The 24,889-nt window shown below is 44.1% G+C and overlaps 1 protein-coding gene and 1 long non-coding RNA gene across 7 annotated transcripts; both read right to left on the reverse strand.

The window, feature by feature from the left end:
- Positions 1-914: 914 nt before the first annotated feature.
- LOC125551572 (tRNA-specific adenosine deaminase TAD3-like) lies at positions 915-5,913 on the reverse strand. 2 transcript variants are annotated; one of them, XM_048714826.1, is made up of 10 exons: positions 5,741-5,913; positions 5,042-5,121; positions 4,916-4,947; positions 4,207-4,277; positions 3,760-3,881; positions 3,168-3,250; positions 2,380-2,461; positions 1,655-2,116; positions 1,396-1,505; positions 915-1,313 (listed from the first exon to the last, which is right to left on the reverse strand). In XM_048714826.1, exons 3-10 carry the CDS (start codon positions 4,942-4,944, stop codon positions 1,100-1,102), a joined length of 1,173 nt encoding a protein of 390 aa, XP_048570783.1. In that variant the 5' UTR covers positions 4,945-4,947; positions 5,042-5,121; positions 5,741-5,913; the 3' UTR covers positions 915-1,099. The 2 variants fall into 2 exon arrangements, with proteins under 2 accessions (XP_048570783.1, XP_048570782.1); XM_048714825.1 differs by having other exon boundaries at positions 4,896-4,947.
- A 7,325-nt stretch (positions 5,914-13,238) lies between these two features.
- On the reverse strand, positions 13,239-17,733 carry LOC125551573. Of its 5 annotated transcripts, none has more exons than XR_007302823.1 (3): positions 17,002-17,733; positions 15,007-15,160; positions 13,239-14,910 (listed from the first exon to the last, which is right to left on the reverse strand). It is a non-coding gene; the product is annotated as an uncharacterized LOC125551573 (long non-coding RNA). The 5 variants fall into 5 exon arrangements; XR_007302821.1 differs by having other exon boundaries at positions 15,007-15,169; XR_007302824.1 differs by having other exon boundaries at positions 16,997-17,733.
- Positions 17,734-24,889: the final 7,156 nt, after the last annotated feature.

Below are 24,889 nucleotides of genomic sequence, written 5' to 3' on the forward strand. Positions count from 1 at the left end.
ATCGAAGAGGAGAAGATGGAGATTACCTTGATGGGCAAGAGATGGCTGAGGAAGAGCTGCGTGCGTCGCGGGCGAGCAGAAGCCAGCTCGCGAGCATCTCCGTCCAGGACCTTGACGACGGCGGATGGATCTGGCGGCGCCATGGCCGCCGCTCGACCTTCTCGCTCGATCTCTCTCTTCTATTGTCTTCTAGTGAGGGGATTGGATGGGAGAGGGTGGTGGCGAAGGCTGTGGGGGAGAGAGTGGAGGCCATGGCCGGCGGCGAGGTCGACATTGGGTGGCGGCGGCGATCTAGGACTGGGAGGAGGGAAGGGGACGAGACGGTAGCTCTCTCCAAGATAGAAAATTTTACCGGGCCAACGAGTAAAGAAAAATTGATGGCTGCTCTCTTCTCTATGTCGCGGGCGGCACGATGAGACGACGTAGTAGCGTGGGTAGCGTGGGGTTTATACACCGCGCTACTACTACGAAGTTAGTAATAGCGTGGGTTTATACCCCATGCTACTACTACTGCTTGTTCCGTCGGGCACGGTGAAGACCATTTAGTAGTAACGTGGGTTTATACACCGCGCTACTACTATCAATTTAGTAGTGTGGGTTTATAACCCGCGCTACTACAAATTAGCAGTAGCGTCTCTTTTTATACCGCGCTGCTGATAAGATCCTGTGTAAAAGGTTTTTCCTAGTAGTGATCTGAAGAGGTATCTGTGCCAGGGAAGAAATAAGAAGGAAAATACATTATGGCCGTTCACAGGAGCTTTTGCTGTTCTACATCACCAAACTTCAGAAAAGGCTCCTGGTGTTTTGCCTGACACCCAGATGGAGAAGGTACAAATAGCAGAAGCCAAGCACCACAACACCTGGAAGAGAGAAGGCGACAACACGGTTGTCGCAAGTGAAGGCTCACAGGCAAGGCAAATAAGACAGTTATATGGAAAATACGCAGGGCAACCATCACAGGGTCTCTGGACAAAGAACCAACACCACCGTCCTGACAAAGCAGAGAGGAACCAGAAACCCACCGTTGCCATGGCCCTCGCAAAGCGAAGATGACGAACCACAAGCAAGTAGCCTAGAAAAGCTCATAGATTTTCAAGAACTAGGATGGTACAAAATCTGAGCAGCCTTTTTCAGGGTAATCACTTGAAACATTCAGATCTGGCTCTGGCATTTTTACCCTACACACGGAGTAATGGTGATTTAAACTTTTCTCCCCATGCAATCTGTAGACACTGCCCAGCGCTCCAGTGATTGGATTAGGGAAAGCATAGAAGACACGCTTGAACCTTTGATGTACAAGTGCCATAGCACACCTTCAAATAAACAAACATGTCAGCAACCTAAACAGTAAGCAACAACCAGAAAATGATGCCATACTCTATAATATACTCCTACATTGTGCAGGGTTCCCAAACAAGGTAGATGTCGAATCCTGTGCAGAGATATGGTCTGTTTGTTCCAGACAAGTCACTCCCGCATTCTTGATGCTCAGCTTGTTCTTTATCCTGATGTTCAAGTTCAAACTTGTTAGAACAAGATGGGGAGAACAACAAATATGCATCATTTTCAGTCCTGTGTTACAGTAGTAAGTGTCCAAGGGTTATTAAAGCGAATTGGCAACAATCGAAGGCAAGATATATGTAACAGGGCTCACCTTTGTAACTATCTTTGGCCGCTTTGCTGGTTCATTATCAGAACAATTATCCATATCGCCATTTAAGTCTAATTCGGTTGTTGGAGAAGTTGAAGTATGGAACATCATTCGATCTCTCTCGGCAGCATTTTCAATGGCAACTATGGCAGCATGTCTCAGAGGATGCCAAAGAAAACCACCTTCAGAGGACAAAGTCTTCTGCTCAGAAGACCTCTGTTTTGTCCATCCCCACGGGTCCATACATGAGACCTCCATGTTCAAGCCATTGCGAACATGGGAGCTTGACAGCAACAACCTGCCATCATTAGCCCCAGCTGTTTCAGCCAAAGAGCGGCCACCATCTGCTTCCACATTGACACATCTGTTCCTTTTCTGGAAGGCATCATGCTGGTGTGTTTGATCTGTAGCCTTTGAAATTATTTGCATACTTGATGGATCAACAATAATGGCCGTGTTGCCCACCTGGGGAAAGCTCACCCATGCAGAAGTTAACACAAAAACATATGATCTATAACAAAGAACCAGCAAACTAAAATCACATAATATAAATAAGAAAAACAATAGACATCGTATCCTTGCTAGAGTTAATAGAGTATATTGCGCCTTCGCATGAGGGTTGAAAAAGGTTCTCAATGAATACTAACAACAATATTTAGAAAAATAATAATGGGAATCAGTAGAGTAATCTAGCAATAAATAAATAGTGCACAATCAGGAGTGGCCACCTCTGATAACTGGATAGCAGTCCTCATGCAATCAAATATTGATGGTAATTCATCCTCTTTAAATCCAGATGAACCACCAGTGCTGCAACATTAAGAGAAAAGTGCATCAGAAAAGCTAACATATGAGTTATGACATGGCATTTACTGTGCTTATAAGTTGCAATTTAAATTGCTTCCAAAGACAATAATCTATATGAGCAATCTTAACTTTCCATCAGAAGTAGAAAACATTCCTATGGGAGGTATGCAGTAATACTGCAAGTTACACATTGCAAATTTATGATTCAATTAGTCAATTGCTTATGACTGATATGTCAAGTTACAATCCTATCCTATTTTCCTACTTCCTCCGTCCCAAAATAAGTGTCTCAATTTTATACTAACTCTAGTACAAAGTTGTACTAAGCTTGAGACACTTATTTTGGAACGGAGGGAGTATTTTTGCCTTACAGACCCTCCCTTGAACAGAGTTACACATGCTTGAACCTCTTTCTAGGCTGGGCACAATCTTAGTTGAGAAAGCGGGTTGTTAAGTACTCATACCTAAGGATAGCACTGCCAAGGACCATAACAAGGAATGGAAATCCTTGCCAACATTTTGAGCCCATTTGGTTAACCATGACAGGCTAAATTTGGCTTGTATGCCAATTAAGAGGGTGTGTTTCATGCTACACAAGTGGTCTGTCCATTTGGTCAAAGCAAATAAAGTGTACAAGACAGGAGTAACCAATGGCATAAAAAAAGTAGAACACAGAAAATACAACATATGAAACAGAAACAGAACATACTCATGCAGGGGATGATAAGAAGTTGGCCAGAGTTTGCACTGTTCCTCCCATTCCTCTTTCGACATAGCAGGATAGCTGGCAACCTGTGGAAGACATTGCAAATATCAAATATCACCATACGACAGGCTTCACCTGTAAAAAGATCCAGTTCATTCTATATTGATACATGACGACTGATAACTATTTGGCTACAGCTTTATCTACTATCATTATGATCCACATTTTTTGCAAAACAAAATACAATGTATTTAACCAATGCTCCTGATGTAAGTGCATTCCGGACTATGTAATGCATTTCTATCAGACTGACAACAGGTCAGACACAGAAAACTTGGTGGTTGCCGCGCAGATCAAACTAGAGACTACATTTTCATCCATGATGAGTGCATAATAAATCTCACGAAGGTTACTGGATAGTACTCTCTCTGTAAAGAAATATAAGGCCTTTTAGATCACTAAAGTAGTGATCTAAACGGTCTTATATTTCTTTACAGAGGGAGGAACTAGCAGGTAGCCATTTTAATGTGCTTATTTGGACAAAGTGAAAAGCTGACCCAAAGTGATAGGAGTTCAATTCCACAAGGATACTTACTTTTGCAATGAAAGGACTCAACTGGTAAGCCTTCACTACCTTCTGTACAGCCTCAGGAAACCCATTCTTACCACTTTCAGATTCAGTGGAAAGGCATAAGATGATCGATAACTCGGATTTTTCTGTCAAAGTAATAGAAATAAGGAAAAATTACACAGGGAAGAGAGAGCACCAAATTTTTTTGACATACTCCTACTGGTCACATGTTATACAGAGCTTTCAACATGGTGAGTTGCTCATTTTATATATATATATATATCCAACCTATAGATGGTTGTGCTAGCATTAGTTGACTATTAATAGCTCTGACATGGTAAGCTTGGAAGTATATATGGAGCTATACAATGGCTTCAGTGATCATGTGCTCCATTTTATGACATTATGAAAGTATGCACTCAAAGGGCAAACAGAAAATAATAGAGAACTAGATAAAAGTGTATATACTACCACACTGAATACGACGACGCACCCGCTTAACATGCCGCAGATTCTCCAGTGGGCACACCTGATTAAGTTGCCTGAAATGTCACTCACACTAACAAGTCACTGCCTAGAATATTACCAAAATGATTTTTGAAGTTTGTGTCCACACAAGCCAACAACATTCACATAATAGCACTTAAGCATGGAATTGTGAAACAAAATACAATTACAAATTAAACAAAAAGTGGGACTCGAATTTTATGTCACTTTTCTATGTAGATAAATTTACTAATCCACAATTCCACTTTTGTGAACAAAATTGCCGCTTGAACAATAAAATTATTTTATTTACTTTTGAAATTTGTATCCACAAGTTGTGGTCTAAAACTTGAATTCAAAAGGTTACTAAGCTGTATTAAGCAAATATGAATTGAAATTGAATTCCTCTTTATGCTGTAATCGGCCGAACACGACAGCTATTTTTTACTCAGAGTTAGCATTAAACAAAAAAAACATCATTCCAAAGGTACACCATTGAATAAAAGCAATCCTTAAATATTAATATGTTCTTGCCATCAATTAGTTTGACAAAAAAGAAGGAATAGTCAGTAATACTGTCCACAGAATAACCTTGTTAGTTGCAATCCTCTACTGATAAATCCTAACCAAAAATACCAGCTGAATAAACAACGAATAGGAGCAAATTCATGTACCTAATGACAGTATTGGCTACCTTGGATTCAATCTTCGCAGCCACAACATCAACTGGCAACGAAAGGAAAAAAAGAATAGTGAGAATATGGTAATAGAATAGCAACAAAAACAACTATAGTAATAAATTAGTAATTAAAAGAGGTACCTGTAGAATGTGGGAGGGGAGTTAGGTTGCCGGCGACCTCGATAAGCTCCCACACCATGGTGGCCAAATTTAAATGGAAACTGAAGTCAAGAAACAAAGAACTCACTGTCTGATTCTTAATGCGAGAAATTGGTTGATCTAAAATTGCAACCTGTGGCACTGGACCAGTAAAAAAGCAATAAACAGGACAAGGAAGAAGTGGATTGATAAATTCAACAAATAGAGGAGGCGAGTAAGTAACCGCGGATAATGTGGAGGTCCGAGCCAAAGAGTTGGCGCAGGTATCATGTGTTGAGTTAAGAGCACACAAGCATCAACCATGAAAAAACAAAACCAACCTAATTAACCACGCACGGGGCATGAGGCGCATCATGACATCAGGAATATAAGTGCGCCTCCAAACTCCGATTCAGCTTATCCAAAACCAATGTCAACACTGGAGTACACAAAAAATAGAATTACAAACTACAGCAGCATCCTAGGCGTGTTTGGTTCTGGGGGCGGGGGCTGGGGCTGGCAACTACAAATGCCATACTCCATAGTGCAACCGGCTCCAGTAGATCCATAATATTTTGAGTCACAGGGCTACGATTCAACAAAGCGTTGCGATAATCACAGGTTCAATCTCAATACGATTCATCAACGCATTTGGGACGAAACAGCCTGAGAGGGGCGAGAGGGGGCGGGTGACCGGCTGACCTTGTGGTTCTCCGTGCTCGGGTAGAAGATGCTCCTTGGGGGCGGCAGAGGAGCTCACGGCCTCAGGTCGGGGAGCGCCTCCCGGCCGGCGTCGGCGGGCGGAGCCAAACCCTAAGGCGTGTTTCTCCGATCCTTCCGCCGGCGGTGGAAACGGGGAGGGAGAGTGGGCTTTTCTTTGATTGAGGAAGGGAACGCAAGACAGGACAAGGACGGCCAATCTAGGCCCACTGGCTTTCCAGGGCCCAGCCCACGACGGCGCATGTGCGTTTTGAACGGGGTCAGGCTGGCAATGGGGATTATCCATTGCATAATCCCAATTTCTCGTGAAAGCACATCGGTCAGGCTGCCAATGGGGATTATTCATACGGGTATTGGATCCCATCCCCGTCTCCATGACATCCTTATATCTGTCTGCGGGAATAAAAATAATCCTATCCCCATCCCTGTTCGGATTATTTATCCCGTAAGAAAACCCATACATGCAATTAACAACAATCTTCGATAGCATCTCTGGAGAGAAAAGTAGTATTTTAACACAATAAATAATATGTTGTGGCTATGTTAGCGAAAATACAAACGCACCCACGTGAATAGTGAAGGAAATATGCCCTAGAGGCAATAATAAAGTTATTATTCATATTTCCTTATATCATGATAAATGTTTATTATTCATACTAGAATTGTATTAACCGAAAACTTAGTACATGTGTGAATACATAGACAAATAGATTGTCACTAGTATGCCTCTACTTGACTAGCTCGTTGATCAAAGATGGTTATGTTTTCTAACCATAGACATGAGTTGTCATTTGATAAACGGGATCACATCATGAGGAGAATGATGTGATTGACTTGACCCATTTCGTCAGCTTAGCACTTGATCCTTTTAGTTTACTGCCATTGCTTTCTTCATGACTTATACATGTTCCTATGACTATGAGATTATGTAACTCCCGATTACCGGAGGAACACTTTGTATGCTACCAAACGTCACAACGTAACTGGGTGATTATAAAGGTGCTCTACAGGTGTCTCCAATGGTACTTGTTGAGTTGACACAGATCAAGATTAGGATTTGTCACTCCGATTGTCGGAGAGGTATCTCTGGGCCCACTCGGTAATGCACATCACTATAAGCCTTGCAAGCATTGTAACTAATGAGTTAGTTGTGGTATGATGCATTACAGAACGAGTAAAGAGACTTGCCGGTAACGATATTGAACTAGGTATTGAGATACCGACGATCGAATCTCGGGCAAGTAACATACCGATGACAAATATGATGTTATGCGGTTTGACCGATAAAGATCTTCGTAGAATATGTGGGAGCCAATATGAACATCCAGGTTCCGCTATTGGTTATTGACCGGAGACGTGTCTCGATCATGTCTACATAGTTCTCGAACCCGTAAGGTCCGCACGCTTAAAGTTCGGTGACGATCGGTATTATGAGTTTTTGTGTTTTGATGTACCGAAGGTAGTTTGGAGTCCCGGATATGATCACAGACATGACGAGGAGTCTCGAAATGGTCGAGACGTAAAGATCGATATATTGGACAACTATATTCGGACACCGAAAGTGTTCCGGGTGATTTCGGAGAAAACCGGAGTGCCGGAGGGTTACCGGAACCCCCCCCCCCCGGGGAAAAAATGGGCCTTATGGGCCTTAGTGGAGAAAGAGAGGGCTGGCCTAGGGCAGGCCGCGCGCCCCTCCCCTCTGGTCCGAATTGGACTAGGAGGGGGGCGGCGCCCCCCTTTCCTTCTCCCTCTCCCCCTTCCTTTCCCCCTCCTAGTAGGAGTAGGAAAGAGGGGAGTCCTACTCCTACTAGGAGGAGGACTCCTCCTCCTGGAGGCGCCATAGAGGGCCGGCCAGCCTCCCCCCTTGCTCCTTTATATACGGGGGCAGGGGGCACCTCTAGACACACAAGTTAATCATTGATCCCTTAGCCGTGTGCGGTGCCCCCTCCACCATAATCCACCTCGATCATATCATAGCGGTGCTTAGGAGAAGCCCTGCGTCGGTAGCAACATCATCACCGTCAACACGCCGTCGTGCTGACGGAACTCTCCCGTGAAGCTCTGCTGGATCGGAGTTTGTGGGACGTCATCGAGCTGAACGTGTGCTGAACTCGGAGGTGCCGTGCGTTCGATACTTGGATCGGTCGGATCGTGAAGACGTTTGACTACATCAACTGTGTTCTCATAACGCTTCCGCTTACGGTCTACGAGGGTGCGTGGATGATACTCTTCCCTCTCGTTGCTATGCATCACCATGATCTCGCGTGTGCGTAGGAATTTTTTTTGAAATTACTATGTTCCCCAACAGCAACCACCAAGATATGAATACAAACAAACACCTCATTATGTTTGCAAGCTTGACAAAGCTCTTTATGGTCTGAAACAATCATCTAGAGCATGGTTCTCAAGGCTAAGTTCACAGTTGAAGCATCTTGGGTTTGTTCCGTCCAAGGCAGATACATCTCTCTTTATTTATAATAAGGCAAACACAATGATTTTTGTGCTCATATATGTGGATGATATTATAGTTGCAAGCTCTTCACAAAATGCCACTAATGCTCTGCTGCGTGATTTGAGTTCAGAGTTTTCTTTGAAGGATCTTGGTGATTTACATTTCTTCTTAGGCATTGAAGTTAAGAAGACTCAAGATGGCATAGTATTGAATCAAGAAAAATATGCCACTGAACTTCTAACTCGTATGGGAATGAAGGATTGCAAACCCTCATCTACACCATTGTCTTCTTCAGAACAACTTTCAGCATATCAAGGAGAAGCTCTTAATGAAGAGGAGAGCACAAAATATAGAAGTGTTGTTGGAGCCTTACAATACTTGACTTTGACACGGCCAGACATATCATTTGTTGTAAACAAGGTTTGTCAATATTTACATGCTCCTACCTCCACTCATTGGACATCTGTCAAAAGGATTGTACGATACATTAAACATACTGTGAGTTTGGGACTTCAGTTCAGACGTTCTAATTCTACACTTGTTAGTGCCTTCTCTGATGCTGACTGGGCAGGATGTGTTGATGATAGAAAGTCAACTGGAGGATTTGCAGTGTTTTTTTGGTTCAAACGTTATTTCTTGGAGTGCCAGAAAACAAGCCACTATGTCAAGATCAAGTACAGAGGCTGAATACAAATCACTAGCAAATGCAACTACTCAAATTATTTGGGTGGAATCTTTGCTTCATGAGTTAGGAATCAAGCAACTTCGTATATCTTGTCTATGGTGTGACAACTTGGGAGCAACCTATCTTTCTGCTAATCCAGTGTTTCATGGTAGAACCAAACACATTGAGATTGATTTTCATTTTGTGCGTGAAAGGGTTGCAGAGAAGAAGTTGGACATATGGTTCATTCCATCCAAGGATCAAGTAGCCGATGGATTCACCAAAGCCTTGCCGGCCAAGTCTTTTGAAGAGTTTGAGAGAAATCTCAATATAGGATAGTTTAGATTAAGGGAGGGTGTTGGAGTTTGAGTTGTTTTCCTCATGTAATCTTAAACTCTCTCTATCTCTCTCCCTCCCATATCTATCTATACCTCCTGTACCGAACCAGAACGGGATTCTCTCTCGTCTCTCTTGTACGCCACGGCAAGGCATGTTTGCCCTCAATAAATAGATGCACGCGGCCCTCCCAAAGGAAAGTAGGAACGCTTATACCATAATCTCTCCCTAATAATAAAGCACGGATTAAGTCTCTGGGTTCACCATCACAATACGCTTTTTCTCGTGAATTTACGCTTTCAGTTTGAATTTACACATATACACGAGGTGGTACTAATTCGATTCGGGGAACCACGTCGCAAAATTTTCGTAGTACGCGATCTATCGTCCCACTACTACCTGGGCCTTTCCCTGAGACCGTCTCACGTGGCTGAAGCATTGCTATTTGGGCCTCAGCCGTCCGGCCATCCGCTGCGCAGTGGCCCAAAAATCTGCTAAAAATATGCCAATCTCCACCGGACGAGGAACGAAGAGAGGGAGGCGACGAGAGGCAGTCGAGGCCATTGTTGTGACGACATGCAGGGTCGGTTGGGCGTGTGACGGCGGCAGTTCGGCGGCCGATGCACAGTACTACACGGAGAGTAGCTGACTCATCGGCTGGGTCCTGCTGCTACAGAGTCGGTCGGGCGTGTGACAGCGGTAGTTCGGAGCTCCATGAGGAGGCGCCATTGCTGCGGTGGGGGGAGCTATTGCTTCCTGTTCAGGATATAAAAGAGAGGGTGAGGGGAGAGATGAGACCATGGATAGAAGCTAAGAGAAGCACGGGGCTCAGGCTCCCATAGGCTGCACGAGAGGGGCGCCTGAGAGGGAGGTTGCGCTCGGGCGCGTGTGGGATTTCTCGAAGAGATTGTGAATTGACTTAATCCATCCGGATTACTGTAAACAGCCGGGCATCAGCCGCCTTGCATGGGCACACACACGTCCACTGCTCGGTCCTACGCATCGCCTATATTATCTTCCTTCAAACCTTATCTCTTCTGGTCCATTCGTTTCTTATCTACATCATCTCCATAGCACGCGTAGACAAAACAAGTTTACATTTGCTTAGCAACTGCAACATACACGAGCCTTCTTTTCCTTCAAAATACAAAGCTCAAATTTTGCATATTAAGCTGCACCGGTACTGAGTGTTTTAACAACCGATGCCGAATGAAATACTTCCTCCATTTTTAAATATAAGTCTTTTTATAGATTTTAATATGGACTACACGGATGTAGACGTAATTTAGAGTGTACATTCACTCATTTTGCTCCGCATGTGGTCCATATTGAAATAGCTAAAAAAAATTAATTTAGAAACAGAGGGAGTATTACCTAGGCACCGAATTAAAATACTCCCTCCATTTTCTAAATATAAGTCTTCTTAAAGATTTAAATATGGACTACATGTGGATGTATGTAGAAGTAGTTTAGAGTGTAGATTCACTGAGTTTGCTCCACATATAGTCCATATTAAAATATCTAAAAAGACATATTTAGAAACAAAGGAAGTAGTACCTAGGCATGGAATTAAAATGAGGTTGGTAGCCGATCATCCAAGAGAATATACCAAGATAGCTCATGCAAGGCAATGTATTGGGTATTATTGCCCTTCCGATATTGTAGTGCATACGTGTACAATGTCAAACATTTAGTACAAACTATAATTTGCTTGCTTCTTAAAAGATAAAACCAACATAAACAAATTACCATCCTACAATAATCAAAATCGAGACTTCAGATCCTAGCAAGTTATCATGCCAGTGATGGTTCGCAGCGAGCTGGATGCAACAATGTCGGCTGCTTCGACAATAGGTTACAATAGTGGTTGTTGGTATCGGTGAGCCGGCTACAACGACGAGGCACGTGAGGATAGATGAGGAACGACAAGTGTGATGACATGTATGAAACTTACAACCAAAGTGTTGATGTATACAAGTCTCACTAAATCTATACCTACCAATAAAGTAGGGAACGCTTCTGCCCGCCCGTCGTGTCGTTTTGCAGAAAACCCTTTTATTTTTTCTTGAAATCAACCCACAATCCCCGTTTAAGTGATTCTAGAGAAAACGTTTCACTATTTGCAAAAAGAACCTGTTGTATTCTCGAATCAACCAGTGTGCATGTTTTACTGACTCCAGAAAAACTATTTGTTCTTTGCGGAAAATACATTGGCATTTGGTTCAGGTAACCCGCATCCATATCATATGTTTTTCAAAATAGTCATATATCTTTAAACTGTAACTTCAATTTTACCGTATTATATATGGAACGATTAAAAATATGTAGAATCTGAATATTATGTTTTTACTTGTTAACCATTTTAAAAATGTTATTAATGGTGCAACATTAATCAATAGTGCATGATCTGCCTCTCTTTCGTATCGGTGTAGACTCGGATTGAAAATGAATACCTCGGTAAAATTAGATTGACACGAAAGAAATTATCTATAACAACGCATAGACATGTTGGCAAAACCTCGCACGGGAAAAAGGAAAGCAGATTTCTCATCTTATGCGGAGAAAGACGCCTTAGGATTGACCACACTCAAACGCCTTGTGATTGTGTGAGCACTGAGGCGATCATCAACTAGGGTGGGATATGAATAAGCGACAATAGAGATGGGATGTCGTGTTCAAATAAATAACATGGACCTATTGGGGTCTTGAGTCACGTTATTGGGTTAGGGGTGTGTGTAATTTTTTTCTCCCGTTGCAACGCACGGGCTCTTTTGCTATCCCTCCATATATATATATATATATATATATATATATATATATATATATATATATATATATGTATATCCCTAATTTTTTTAATAATAAAGCACGAATTGACTCCGTGGGTTCACCGTCACAATGCGCTTTTTTCCACGAATTTACGCTTTCATTTTTTCACTTATATCTTTCCCTAATCTCTACCTAATAATAAAACAAATTGGGTTTCAGTCGTCTGTCACGCACTTTTGCAGAAAACCCCCTACATTTTCTATGAATTAACCCGCAGTACACACTTAAGTCATAACCGAACCGTTATTTTACATTTTTACAAAAAACCCCTGACGTATTAGATAATTCACCCGCCGATCATATATAAGTCAAACAAATGTTTTTCTAAATTATCCATATCTTTTAAACCATAACTCCGATTTTAACATGTTATATATGAAAATTGATTAGAAAAATGTGTAGAATCTGAATATGATGTTATTTTGTTTGTTAAATACTAGCAAAAATGCCCGTGCGTTGCAACGGGAGAATGTTACACAACAATCCACCCAAAGACCTTGTTTCATTCGAGGCAAAAGTTGCAGTGCTTTCTACAATAATATTAGTCATGTCCACCTTGCTAAGCCCCTAGACAACGTGAAATAGAAATTCATACAAAAAAATCAAAGCTTATTCATTTGTAAAAAAACATATTTACATTGTATGATAGGCCCAGACTACTCCCTCTCTTGCAAGGCTGGCCAGTGCTTCACTTTATCGAGTGTCACCATGTCTGTGTTCTCTCCTTAAATGTAATATTGAACCTCTCCTGAAGAACATCAAATAGAGCGCTTGTGCCATCAGAGGTGAGGGTGATACCATGTACATCTGAAAGTTTTATCTTTTTGCATGAACCTATTCAAAGCACTAAAATCAAATGATAACTTTTTGTCTGTTTGCTAATTTCTCCCATGGCTTAGGAGCATGCATTCTTCTACGGATTGACCACTTTTGACATATAAAAAATGTTCTCATGCCTTACCAAGTTATCATACAGGACAATCTCATACGAACAAAAAGTGGTTCTGATTACATAATATTAATTACTTATTCTAACACAAAAGCAAAATGCAAAATGACCCGCATAAGAGGGGCAAGGGATGTCTGAATATAGTTCCCGAGATTAGCATGCACAAGTGAGATTTTTGAGAAAATAAATGGGTTCCACAAGCTTAAAATATGCATAAAAATACAAAAGCAATCAGAAGTGGCCTCTCAAATACATGGTCAATAAAGGGCATTCAAGTATCCATGATCTTGGGACAAAGCAAACCCAGTCTGTTGCTGAATCCATGAATAGCTGGCAAATCACTGAATAATAAAGGAGTCAACACAAACTACCTAAGCCAGGGCAGACCAAAAGGCATGACATAGTCAGAAGGATAAGAATTCTCATATGAGGAAGTATCAGTCCCCCTTGAGCAGAATACCGAGTGATAACAAATGTATCATATGAACAGAGTGAAACTGTATGTAATGGAAACTTTTAAACTAAAAGCCTATGGGGCAAGAATTTCTTCTCCCACAACACAAATTTTTTCTTCGTTGCGTTATCACCCTTGAATCTTCTGCTGCAATACGCTTCTCTTGAACCACACAGGAAAATTACAGAAAACATCAGTATGTACCTTATCATTCTTGTCTATTTCCTACAAATCCTTTTTATCAGTTGTTCACTATGAGAAACAATCTCAGGGAAAAGGTAGATTGATGACCAAAGAAATGAAATTACAGACCAGTATGCAGTATGATTGAATTATTAGAGAATCTGACTGCTATAGAAAATGCATTTAGTGAAACTTGATTATTATCTTCTTAAACCAAAAGAGAATGTATGGCTATAACAAAAAGGATTCAAGATGACAAAATAATAACATAATGATCAAGAAATGATGCAGGCAAAGGAGATACAAACACAAACCTGATGTTGCTAATAGATGGTTGCAGATGCATGGCTCTATACCCAATTTCGTAAGCAACATCTGTAGACTGCATAAGTTGGGTCGTTTAGGCTCTTCCCTATAAAAATAGTAGCATGTACTCTAGCTACTTCCCTAGCAATACTCTTTTTTGCGACGCTACTCTTCTAGCAAAAATAATAACTTAACAACTATTCTTCATTTCAAAATCGTTCATGAAAACCCACAGAAGTCCAGAATTCTTTGCCTATGATTAGCCCTGCAATCTGAAGACTTGCACTGAACTCATCATCCTGTTGCCTGAAGGAAATTTGGTGCGAACATCAAGCAGACTGTACGAGCTTCACAACCACAATAGCAGAGTACATAACTTGGTACTTTCATATTTAACATCTTCTACTTTGATATTGTTTCGGCAACTCGATGGAAAAGCTTGACAGAATAACATGGTTACAACTAATAGTCTGACGGCCAAACGCAAGAATTTCATACTGACAGGGAACCGACTCCATTGTAGGTTCAAGAGCTTCCAGGGGAGGCCACCGTCGAGGGAGGCCCTTTCTAAAAGGAGGGACTTAACATGGGCGAGCAGAGACTACAATTGATAAGGACGGTCTGAGGGAAGCCTGAGGGCATGGTTGCAGGTGGTGGCGATTTCGCCTACAAAGCAGCTAGAGTACTAAAAGTGCAACGTTGAGCAACAGGTAACAACACTAACCTTCAATATAATGGCAAGGGAGCTATCCATGGAGGTGTCTAGTTGAAACTGAGTATGGATGGCGCTTCAAGCTAATACTAGTACTAATTGAACTGAGCAAGACATCCGCATATACTTCAAGCTTTATCGAGATACCAGTGAGAGCAAAATCACTGGAAGCTAATACACAACCTTATAACAATATACTACACTGGGTATATCCACTATCATCTGGTCCAGCCGTTCAGGTGAAGTGAGCGTCAGTAGAACAATGATCTACAGACCACAAGAGTTCCAAAGCACCAATAATCAGAACATCTACAAAGAAACAAAGGAGCAAGCAACAGCCAAAAAATAGGATAAATTACGAACCTGAGAATCAGGTCGTGGAGTTCAAGGGGAAACTCCTCCATGCCCTCCTAGCAGGAGTTGAGCACTATAGCAGATTCATCAGGGTCATCGAAGCTGCAGAACATGTTGCTGCTACTGCTCGACGTCGGGCTGCTGTCCCTTGCAAAGTATTATTCTGAACATGCTGCAGAACGCACATATGAATTTCCATGACGGCACGAAACTGAATGCAAGTAATATTGCTGTAGGAAAATCTACACATGAGTACTAAAAGAGCTGCAGCGACATAATTCTGCATGTAGTAAGCTTAAAATTGCCATGTTCCTCCATTTAGTAATTTGTGTACTGCTTAACTTCGGATGTAGATTATGCAGATATATAAAAGTTCAGTACCCTGTTCCTCCTTTCCAAATCTTCATTTCATAAGAACAGAAAGGTAAATTGCCCGTGCGTTGCAACGGGACAAAAAAGGCGAGTACTCAAATTTAGTGAGAATTGTTAGATGTCGCTCATTTCACAATTCGTTAGATGCCACTACACACCACTTCTTCTATCCAACTCTAATAATTGTCACAAATAAGGTTGCCCTCATCTCTAGTGACATTGTGAAAATAATGTTACTGTGGTCATGTGTACCGAAGTTCCACTAAAATGAAAAATACAAATAGCTAAATTCAGAATCGGGGAGAACTGTGTCAAACATGCACAGCATGTATTACTTTATCTTGCTTTTAGCAACCTAAAGTAACTTCTCTGAAGTGTGTAGATGATCCGAAAAACTACAACTCATATGACATGAAGATATAAAAAAAGCTTTGCTTCAAGTATGAAGGAAGCCTTTGTCTAACTTGGAGAACCTGTAGTTATAAATTATAGGTGCAATATACATTTAGCCTTACATAGCGTGTAGGCAGCATTGTGTTTTACATTCAGTTGGGATCTTGTTTAATAACAGCTACAGGCAGTGGCGTAGCCAGGCCCTAGGCATGGGGGCACAATCCTTTGCTGAGTGTTCATCCCTGTACCTATCTTCCAGATTGTATTACTTTATTTTACAGATTGTATTTCACGGATAACCTTGTGTTCAGCTGCCCACATCCCACAAATCTGGGGCGTTACATGATAAAGGTGAAGAACATCCCGGATTCCATCAGGAAAATTCATTGAAGAAGCATCAGAATAACATCTTGGCTAAACTTTATCTCCAACCACCAGCGCTTAGGGGCAATCTTTAGAAAAGAAAGTCAACACAGTATCTGGAACTGGTTAGAAATTACATACATTATGTGTAGGGATCCATGCAAGTAGATAGTAAATTACACTGGGATGGCATGACTATAATAACATCCAGTATTACCCAAGCTTCGATTGTTCAGATGGGAATGTATCCAAAAGTAAATAACATCCAAAAAAATATCGAGAAATTTGAAAAAAAATCTGGGATTTTGGGATATCAAACGTAGGTTCCCGATGTACTTCCGTCCGAAATTTGGTGACAAAATACCAGGAAACATATTCGCGGCAAAAAAGACAAAAAATTCCTATGTATAGCAAAACACTGTTTGGGTACATTTTTTTTCCAGGCAGTAATTCCTTTGCCACGAATACGTTTTTTGGTATTTTTTCACGAAATTTCACACGGAAGTAGATTGGGAAACCAGGTTTGACATCCCGAAATCTTGGATTTTTTTGATTTTCTGGGAATTTTTTACGAATATTTTTCGTATAGGGGTGCGGAGCACCCGAGAGCTCCTGTGTATTTTCCTGGGATGGCATGACTATAATAACATCCAGTATTACCCAAGCTTCGATTGTTCAGATGGGAATGTATCCAAAAGTAAATAACATCCATAAAAAATAACTGGAGCTACTAACTTATCAAACACAGGGGAAAACAATTGCCTAATCCATTTATATGCTACAATGATCTGCCTACACACATTTTCGTATCAGTATTTTTTTTAATAAAACTGCTAGGAATGGGTGGGCCAGAGAAGCAGGAGGGAGCAACCTGACCTATGCAAGCAGCTCGCTGCGTTTGGGAGCCTCGTCCTGCTCCTGCAGAAGGCGCGTACAGGGTGAGCTCGCTAGAGGAAGAGGCGTCGGCTGTTGTGGAGGAGATCGGGGCTCGCCGCATTCCGCCAGCTACTTCCTTGGCAGCAACGACGACCGGGGAGGAGTGAGGCGAGGGCGGTGGCTAGAGACCAGTAGTTGCTTCTGGCGGCTCGAGACGGGCCTAGAGCGTTGGGAGGCGAGGGGGTGGCGGAGGACCGGTGCGAGGGCACGGGGAAGCGACGTTGTTTTCGCCATGGACAACCGCAACACCCCGCCTGGCCACCTCTCCATTGGCCTCGTGCTCCCCCTCCTCGATCCCTCCGCCCCGCCTTCGGATCCACGCCGGAGCAGCCGGATCCGCGTCCTCCTGCCTCGCCTGCCGTCGGGAAGAGGACGACCGAGAGGAGCGCCGTCCGCTGCCGTCCCGAACTCTGATTCCGCGCTCGCCCAACCTCGAGCAAGGTGGTTGCGCCGGGCGGGGCAGCAGGCCTCGAGGTCCTTCAAGAGCGCGGCGAGCAGCCGCGCAGCGCGCGACGGGGCGGCGCACGGCGGGGCGGGGCAGGAGGTGGCGGCGGCAGGGGGCGCGGGGCGGGGCAGGAGGCGGCGGCGGCGGGGACGGGCAGCGCAGGAGGTGGAGATGGGATCGAGGAGGCAGTGTCGTGCGGCTGGCTAATTTTTTTTTCTTTTCTCTCCTCCACACCGGTTTGGCCTGACTTATGACGAGGACTGCGCGTTGAATACCCAAACTTTAGGGCCTTTTTGCAAAATTAACGACGACGTACGACCAGAAGCAATAGCTGGTTTATTAATAGGTACAGATTTTTTAAATATTATTTTAGAAAATATTTAAGTCAAACAAATATTTTTCTTAATTATCCATATCTATTAAACTGTAACTCCGATTTTAACATGTTATATATGAAATTTGAATAAAAAAATATGTAGAATTTGAATATGATGTTATTTTTATCTATTAAATATTTTAAAATATTATTTTAAAAGAAAACATGTAACCTATAGGGCACGTCTGTTTTTCTTTTATACCGCGACGATCTGAATTGCAAATAAACAATCACTAAAATCATAAAGAGACGAAAGAAAACATCGATAACCACACATGAGCACCTCTGAAAAAACTGGCAGGGAAAAAACAACATTCAAACACACTTTGGTTTGTGTGAACACTGAGGCCACTGAGGGTGAGAAGGAGGATAAGCGGCACCACAAAAATGATGCCTCGCTAAAATAAAGGGCATGAACATATTATGGTTATTGGGTTAAGAGTGTGCGCTATTTTTTTGTTCCGTTGCAACGTACGGGCTCTTTTGCTAGTTCTTACACATGCATCTTGTGCTGGCCCATGCTGCACCGCCGCCGTGAGTATAGAGGGCGACCATTGAATCGCGCAGAACGGCGACGAGATGATCGGGCACCACCACCTTGCTGATCTTATCTGTTGGAAACTAGAACGGTGGCTCAGGGAGAATGACGGTCGCCGCAGAGGAAGAGCTCGTGAGGGAGAACGTGCGGTCTTCATGCACGAGGAAGAGCGTGCCTCCGGTTGAAAATCCATAGAAGACGTCGTCCAAGACGGGCGATATGTTGGAACTCGCTCATAGAATCGATCACATCAAATTACAACACAGACATGCACAAAAAACTTTTATAGTTAAGGGCTTTTGTTGTGCTCTTTGTTTTTCTTTTTTTTATTTTCTTTTTTCTCCACGTTGATACAATAAAGTCACGTACTAGGACTGTGCTTATATATGCACGAGCCAACCCAAGGACCTCCTAAACCGACTAGTATTCTGGACTCCAAACGCTTACACGGACATAGCTAAACGTCTAGTACTTGGACTCCTAATTTCCTATTAGGCTACTGCTCAAAATACCACACGACATGCAAGCCGTATACAACTAGGACACCTAATCACCGGCCACCCTCATTATAATTAGCTTAAACCTATTTTTATTAGGACAAGATTATTGCTAACAATCTCTTCCTAATTTTGACTCCACTATGCTTCTCCGGTCTTGGCTCGTTGTAGATCACCTCTTGTCGACTCATCTACTCGCACCACGACAAGTTAAATTGTTAGCCTTCATTGATTGCAACAATCTCTCCCCAATTTCAACTTGGCGAATTTATGGACCACCTCAAATATGCCTTGGACTACCCAGCCTCGCTAGTAACCTGTGGAATTCCCCATCCGGTGGACTTCACCATTCACCCTAACAAGATACATGCCGACTCCTTGTGGATCACACCACCCCGTGCACTACACCATGCACTCCAGCCTCATGTAGAGACATGACCTCATTGAAGAGACTCACCTTCACTGGTTTACCGCCCCCACATACTTGAACTTGATCCTCTCGTCGAGACACATAGACGACCTAGATGCGCTTCATCTTCAACGCCTCCTCACAGAGACGAGCACTTGGACATGACGATGACGACGACGACTGACTGACCAACCGACCAATCGACCGTGCTAACCCGCACGACTCCTTGACTCTAACTCCCGGATAACGATCTTGACGACTTTCGGGACCGCATCACCGCACCACCGCTCCCGTCAACGATCTCCATCCGCCGCCTTACCAACGACAGCCCGCCGTCTTCCTCCATGTCGCTCCGCCGAAAGACAATCTCCCGATCCTCCTCATCGCTGCAGCACCCAGCGACCATATCGCCCGCCCCGAGGCGCTAGTCGGGTCGCTACCCCGGGGCAATCGCGGCTTCAAATCCTAAACCTTGCTTTGATACCAATTGTTGGAACTCGCCCACAGGATCGATCACATCAAATCACGACAGAGACGCGCACAAAAAACTTTTATAGCCAAGGGCTCTTGTCGTGCCCTTTGTTTCTCCCTTTTTTATTTTCTTTTTTCTCCACGTTGATACAATAAAGTCACGCGCTAGGCTATGCTTATATATGCACGAGCCGACCCAAGGACCTCCTAAACCGACTAGCTCCAAACGCTTACACGGACATGGCTAAACGTCTAGTACTTGGACTCCTAATTTCCTATTAGGCTACTGCTCAAAATACCGCACGACATGCAAGCCGTATACAACTAGGACACCTAATCACCGGCCACCCTCATTATGATTAGCTTAAATCTATTTTTATTAGGACAAGATTATTGCTAACACGGCAAACGGTGAACGGCGCCGTCAGGGAGGCTGAGGAAGGTGCCGTCGGGGAGGGCAAGCCAGGGGAGCAGCGTCGGCAGCGGGTGCTGCAGCCTTGCGCCCGAGCGCCAGGCGCGGCACACGGCGGTAGGCGGACGCGGTCGCCGTGCGACGGCAGCCGCAGGAGCACCATGCCCAGCAGCTCGGCAGGGAGATCCTGCCATGGAGAGCGGCGGCGGGAAGAGCCAGACGCGGCCATCAAGATCGTTAGTGCTTTCTTTCTTCTTTTCTATAGCAAGGAAATCGAGATCGCTAGGGCTGGATACGTTGGAATCGGATATGTACACCTTGAGATTAACGCATAGCGCTGCATATAACCGATTGATAACCACTAGTAAATATTTGCACACACAGGTAATAGTCCGCGTAGAAAGAGAATAATGATGCTCAAAGTAGAGAAGAACTACTCCCTCTAATCCAAATTAATTAACAAAGCTCTAGTATAACTTGTACTAGAGCTGCGTCGATTAATTTGGATTGGAGGGCATTTTTTATTTATTCACAATAACAAAAGCATTGTACATAAATACTCTCTCTGTTAAGATGTTTTTGCAGTCTAATTTAAACTAGAAAAATGTCCTACAATTGTTTAATTACAGAGGGAGTATTAATTGAAGTGGCATTCAAAGTTTAAACTACGCCATTATCACATGATGTTGTTCTCTCCTAGTACTTTTCAATCTCTGTCGACCACATGGTGCTCCTAATATCATTATGACTGCATGCATGCAAGTATTAAATATGTTGTTAGTAGGAGGAAATATCATTATACTTTTCTAGATTATTGTTGGTGGCCTTGTATAGATGCAAAATGTATATTTCATAGTGGCCTTCTATAACCTTGCCATACAAACTTGAGGCCTTTGCTGTTTTCCTCGTCCCTGGCGGCTGTAACCCTAGCCGCCGCCAGGAGAGGCCGATCTTCCGGCGCCGTCCTCCGCCGGCTCCCCTTTGCCGGCGACCTCGGTCGTCGGTGGTGAGGGGGGTCGCCGGATCCACATGTGTGAATCATTTTTATTTCCTCATAGTCTAGGTTTTTAGGTTGTTCATTGTCTTTGCTTCGGCGGCAACGATGACGACGCTGAATAAAGATTCTTCGGATCCTTCCCTGAAGGGGGCATCGGTCCTATGGTTGGATACGGATTTGAAAACCAGTCTGTTCAAGTAAGGATGGCGTAGCGGCGACGACATCCTCGTGGTGGACCTGTGTCCTCGGACTCCGCCGTTGCGATGGTGTTTGCTCCAGCGGCGGCGCGGAGCTTGGGATGTAATCTAGGAGCGGATGCAGATTGTGGTCTGCATCGACGACATCTGGAAGACAGAACATGTTCTGGGCTCATGGTTCGTGGATGGCAGGTATGGTTTCCTCCTTCGGCGTCTTAGTCGTGGCGGGGTGCCAGGTCTGGAGTTCGATGGCGTGTTTGGGGTGTTGCCCCGGTCTGATTCGTTCAACGACAAGGGCTTCACTTTTGGTGAGCCACCTTGGAGGTCCACAAAGTTGCATATCAACGATTAGGACATCCATCATCGGTCATCGTGAAACAAGTAGTCAATAAAGACAATCTTCCTTTGTCACATAGTTCCATTAGTGAGTCTGTTTGTGAAGCTTGCCAATGTGCCAAGAGTCATCAGCTTCCCTATACTAAGTCTCATAGTGTTTCTCATGCTCCTTTATAGCTTATTTTCAGTGATGTATGGGGCCATGCCCGGGATTCTTTTGGAAGGAAAAATATTATGTCAGTTTCATTGATGATTACAACAAGTTTACTTGGATTTATTTGCTTAAATATAAGTCCGAAGTTTTTCTATCTTCCAAGAGTTTCAAAAACTTGTTAAAAGACAATTTGGTAAAAAGATTCTGTCAGTCCAAAGTGACTGGGGAGGGGAGTATGAGAAACTCAACTCTTTCTTCAATAGCATTGGGATTGAGCATCATTTGTCATGTCCTCATGCTTATCAGCAGAATGGCTCTGCCGAGCGCAAACATCGCCACATCGTTGAAGTTGGCCTTTCTCTCTTAGCTCATGCTTCTATACCTCTCAAATATTGGGATGAAGCTTTTGTTACCGCTACTTATCTTATAAATAGGCTTCCTAGCAAAGTCATTGGCAACTCTACTCCATTAAAGCGTTTGTATCATCAAAAACCTGACTACAACTATCTAAAAAAAATTGGGTGTGCTTGCTACCCCAATTTGCGTCCATACAATCACCACAAGCTTGAATTCGGATCCACTCAGTGTGTCTTCCTTGGTTATAGCAACCTTCATAAAGGGTATAAATGTCTTGAAATCTCCACTGGATGCATCTATATTTCACGTGATGTTGTTTTTGATGAGACGCCTTTTCCTTTTGCCAAACTCCATCCTAATGCAGGAGCCTTGCTTCATGCTGAAATAGCACTCCTACCAGATTCTACTGCACCTTGTGACCACGGGAGCGAATTAACTAAGCTTGATCATGCGCAAAAATCCCAAGGAAATTCTGATTCAGCTGATATTTGTGCTAATTTGAACTGTCATTTTATGTGTGAAGAAACAAACAAAACAGGCATGGAACACGCTGCTGACCCGGCTAACAGCGCACGATCCCAGGCGGATCCACGCGCCTAGTCTGCTGCCGCTGTCAACGCACGATCCCAGGCAGATTCGCCCATGGGCTTGTGGCCGACCGCATCGCCAGGATGGAGCCCACTGGCCCCGCCGTATCGCCTCGCACCACTCCTTCGTGCTCCGATTCGTACGCCAGCCCAGGTGCGGGAGGGGGCGAGTCCCCTATCGCCACGTCACCACATGCCTCCTCAGCGGCCGACCACGGGCGCATGTCCGGCCCCACGTCACCGCGGGCCTCCTCAGCGGTTGACCACGGGTGCGCGCCTGGGTCTGCGACCGTCCAGTCACCAGGATCCGCATCGGATCGGGAGCCGACGGGATCTTCTGTGGCAGACAAGGTTTCACCAGGATTTAATGTACCACCATCCACAACGGCTGCTCCTGTGCCTTCTACGTCCTCTCTTCGGGAAACAAGGTCCCGGTCAGGTATTGTCAAGGAAAAACAGTACAATGATGGTACAATAAGGTATGACAAAATCAAACGTGCCTTTCTTTCCACCACCGGTGAACCAATTCATTTGTATTATGCCATTGCTAATAAGGATTGGAAGGAAGCTATGGACAATGAATATGATGCACTTATGAAAAACAAAACTTGGCACTTGGTACGACCAAAACATGGAGACAATATTATTGATTGTAAATGGGTGTACAAGATAAAAAAAAGTCTGATGGAAGCATAGACATGTATAAGGCTAGATTAGTTGCCAAAATATTTAAACATAGGTTTGGAATTGATTATGAAGATACTTTTAGTCGTGTTGTTAAGTCTGCTACTATTCGACTTGTCTTGTCTATTGCTATTTCCAGAGGTTGAAGTTTAAGACAGCTAGATGTTTAGAACACGTTTCTTCATGGTGTTCTTGAGGAAGAAGTGTTCATGAGGCAACCACCAGGTTATGAGGATCACAACACACCACAGTATGTCTGTAAGTTGGATAAGGCATTATATGGTTTGAAACAAGCACCAAGTGTTGGGAACGTAGCAAAATTTTAAAATTTTCTACGCATCACCAAGATCAATCTATGGAGTCATCTAGCAACGAGGGAGAGGGGAGTGCATCTACATACCCTTCTAGATCGCGAGCGGAAGCGTTCAAGAGAACGGGGTTGATGGAGTCGTACTCGTCGTGATCCAAATCACCGATGACCGAGTGCCGAACGGACGACACCTCCGCGTTCAACACACGTACGGTTGGGAAGACGTCTCCTCCTTCTTGATCCAACAAGGGGAAGGAGAGGTTGATGGAGATCCAGCAGCACGACGGCGTGGTGGTGGAAGCAGCGGTGATCTCGGCAGGGCTTCGCCAAGCTCCAACGAGAGGAAGAGGTGTTACGAGGGGAGAGGGAGGCGCCAGGGACTTGGGTGCGGCTGCCCTCCCTCCCCCCACTATATATAGGGCCCCTAGGGGGGGCGCCGGCCCTAGGAGATCCAATCTCCAAGGGGGGGCGGCGGCCAAGGGGGGGACTTGCCCCCCAAGTCAGGTGGGGCGCCCCCACCCCTAGGGTTTCCAACCCTAGGCACAGGGGGAGGCCCATGGGGGGCGCACCAGCCCACCAGGGGCTGGTTCCCCTCCCACTTCAGCCCATGGGGCCCTCCGGGATAGGTGGCCCCACCCGGTGGACCCCCGGGACCCTTCCGGTGGTCCCGATACAATACCGATTACCCCAGAAACTTTCCCGATGGCCGAAGCTGGACTTCCTATATATAAATCTTCACCTCCGGACCATTCCGGAACTCCTTGTGATGTCCGAGATCTCATCCAGGACTCCGAACAACTTTCGGGTTACCGCATACTAATATCTCTACAACCCTAGCGTCACCGAACCTTAAGTGTGTAGACCCTACGGGTTCGGGAGACACGCAGACATGACCGAGACGACTCTTCGGTCAATAACCAACAGCGGGATCTGGATACCCATGTTGGCTCCCACATGTTCCATGATGATCTCATCGGATGAATCACGATGTCGAGGATTCAATCAATCCCGTATTCAATTCCCTTTGTCAATCGGTATGTTACTTGCCCGAGATTCGA

The sequence above is a fragment of the Triticum urartu genome, chromosome 4 (genome assembly GCF_003073215.2).
Source record: "Triticum urartu cultivar G1812 chromosome 4, Tu2.1, whole genome shotgun sequence".
Taxonomy (NCBI): domain Eukaryota; kingdom Viridiplantae; phylum Streptophyta; class Magnoliopsida; order Poales; family Poaceae; genus Triticum; species Triticum urartu.

Excerpts from the sequence above, each read along its gene's own strand:
- LOC125551572 (XM_048714825.1), bottom strand. The coding sequence starts at position 5,099 with ATGGTGTGGGAGCTTATCGAGGTCGCCGGCAACCTAACTCCCCTCCCA. Across the intron at positions 3,251-3,759 it reads TGAGTCCTTTCATTGCAAAA|GTTGCCAGCTATCCTGCTAT; the intron begins GTAAGTATCCTT and ends TGTCTTCCACAG. Across the intron at positions 2,117-2,379 it reads CTGCTATCCAGTTATCAGAG|GTGGGCAACACGGCCATTAT; the intron begins GTGGCCACTCCT and ends AGCTTTCCCCAG.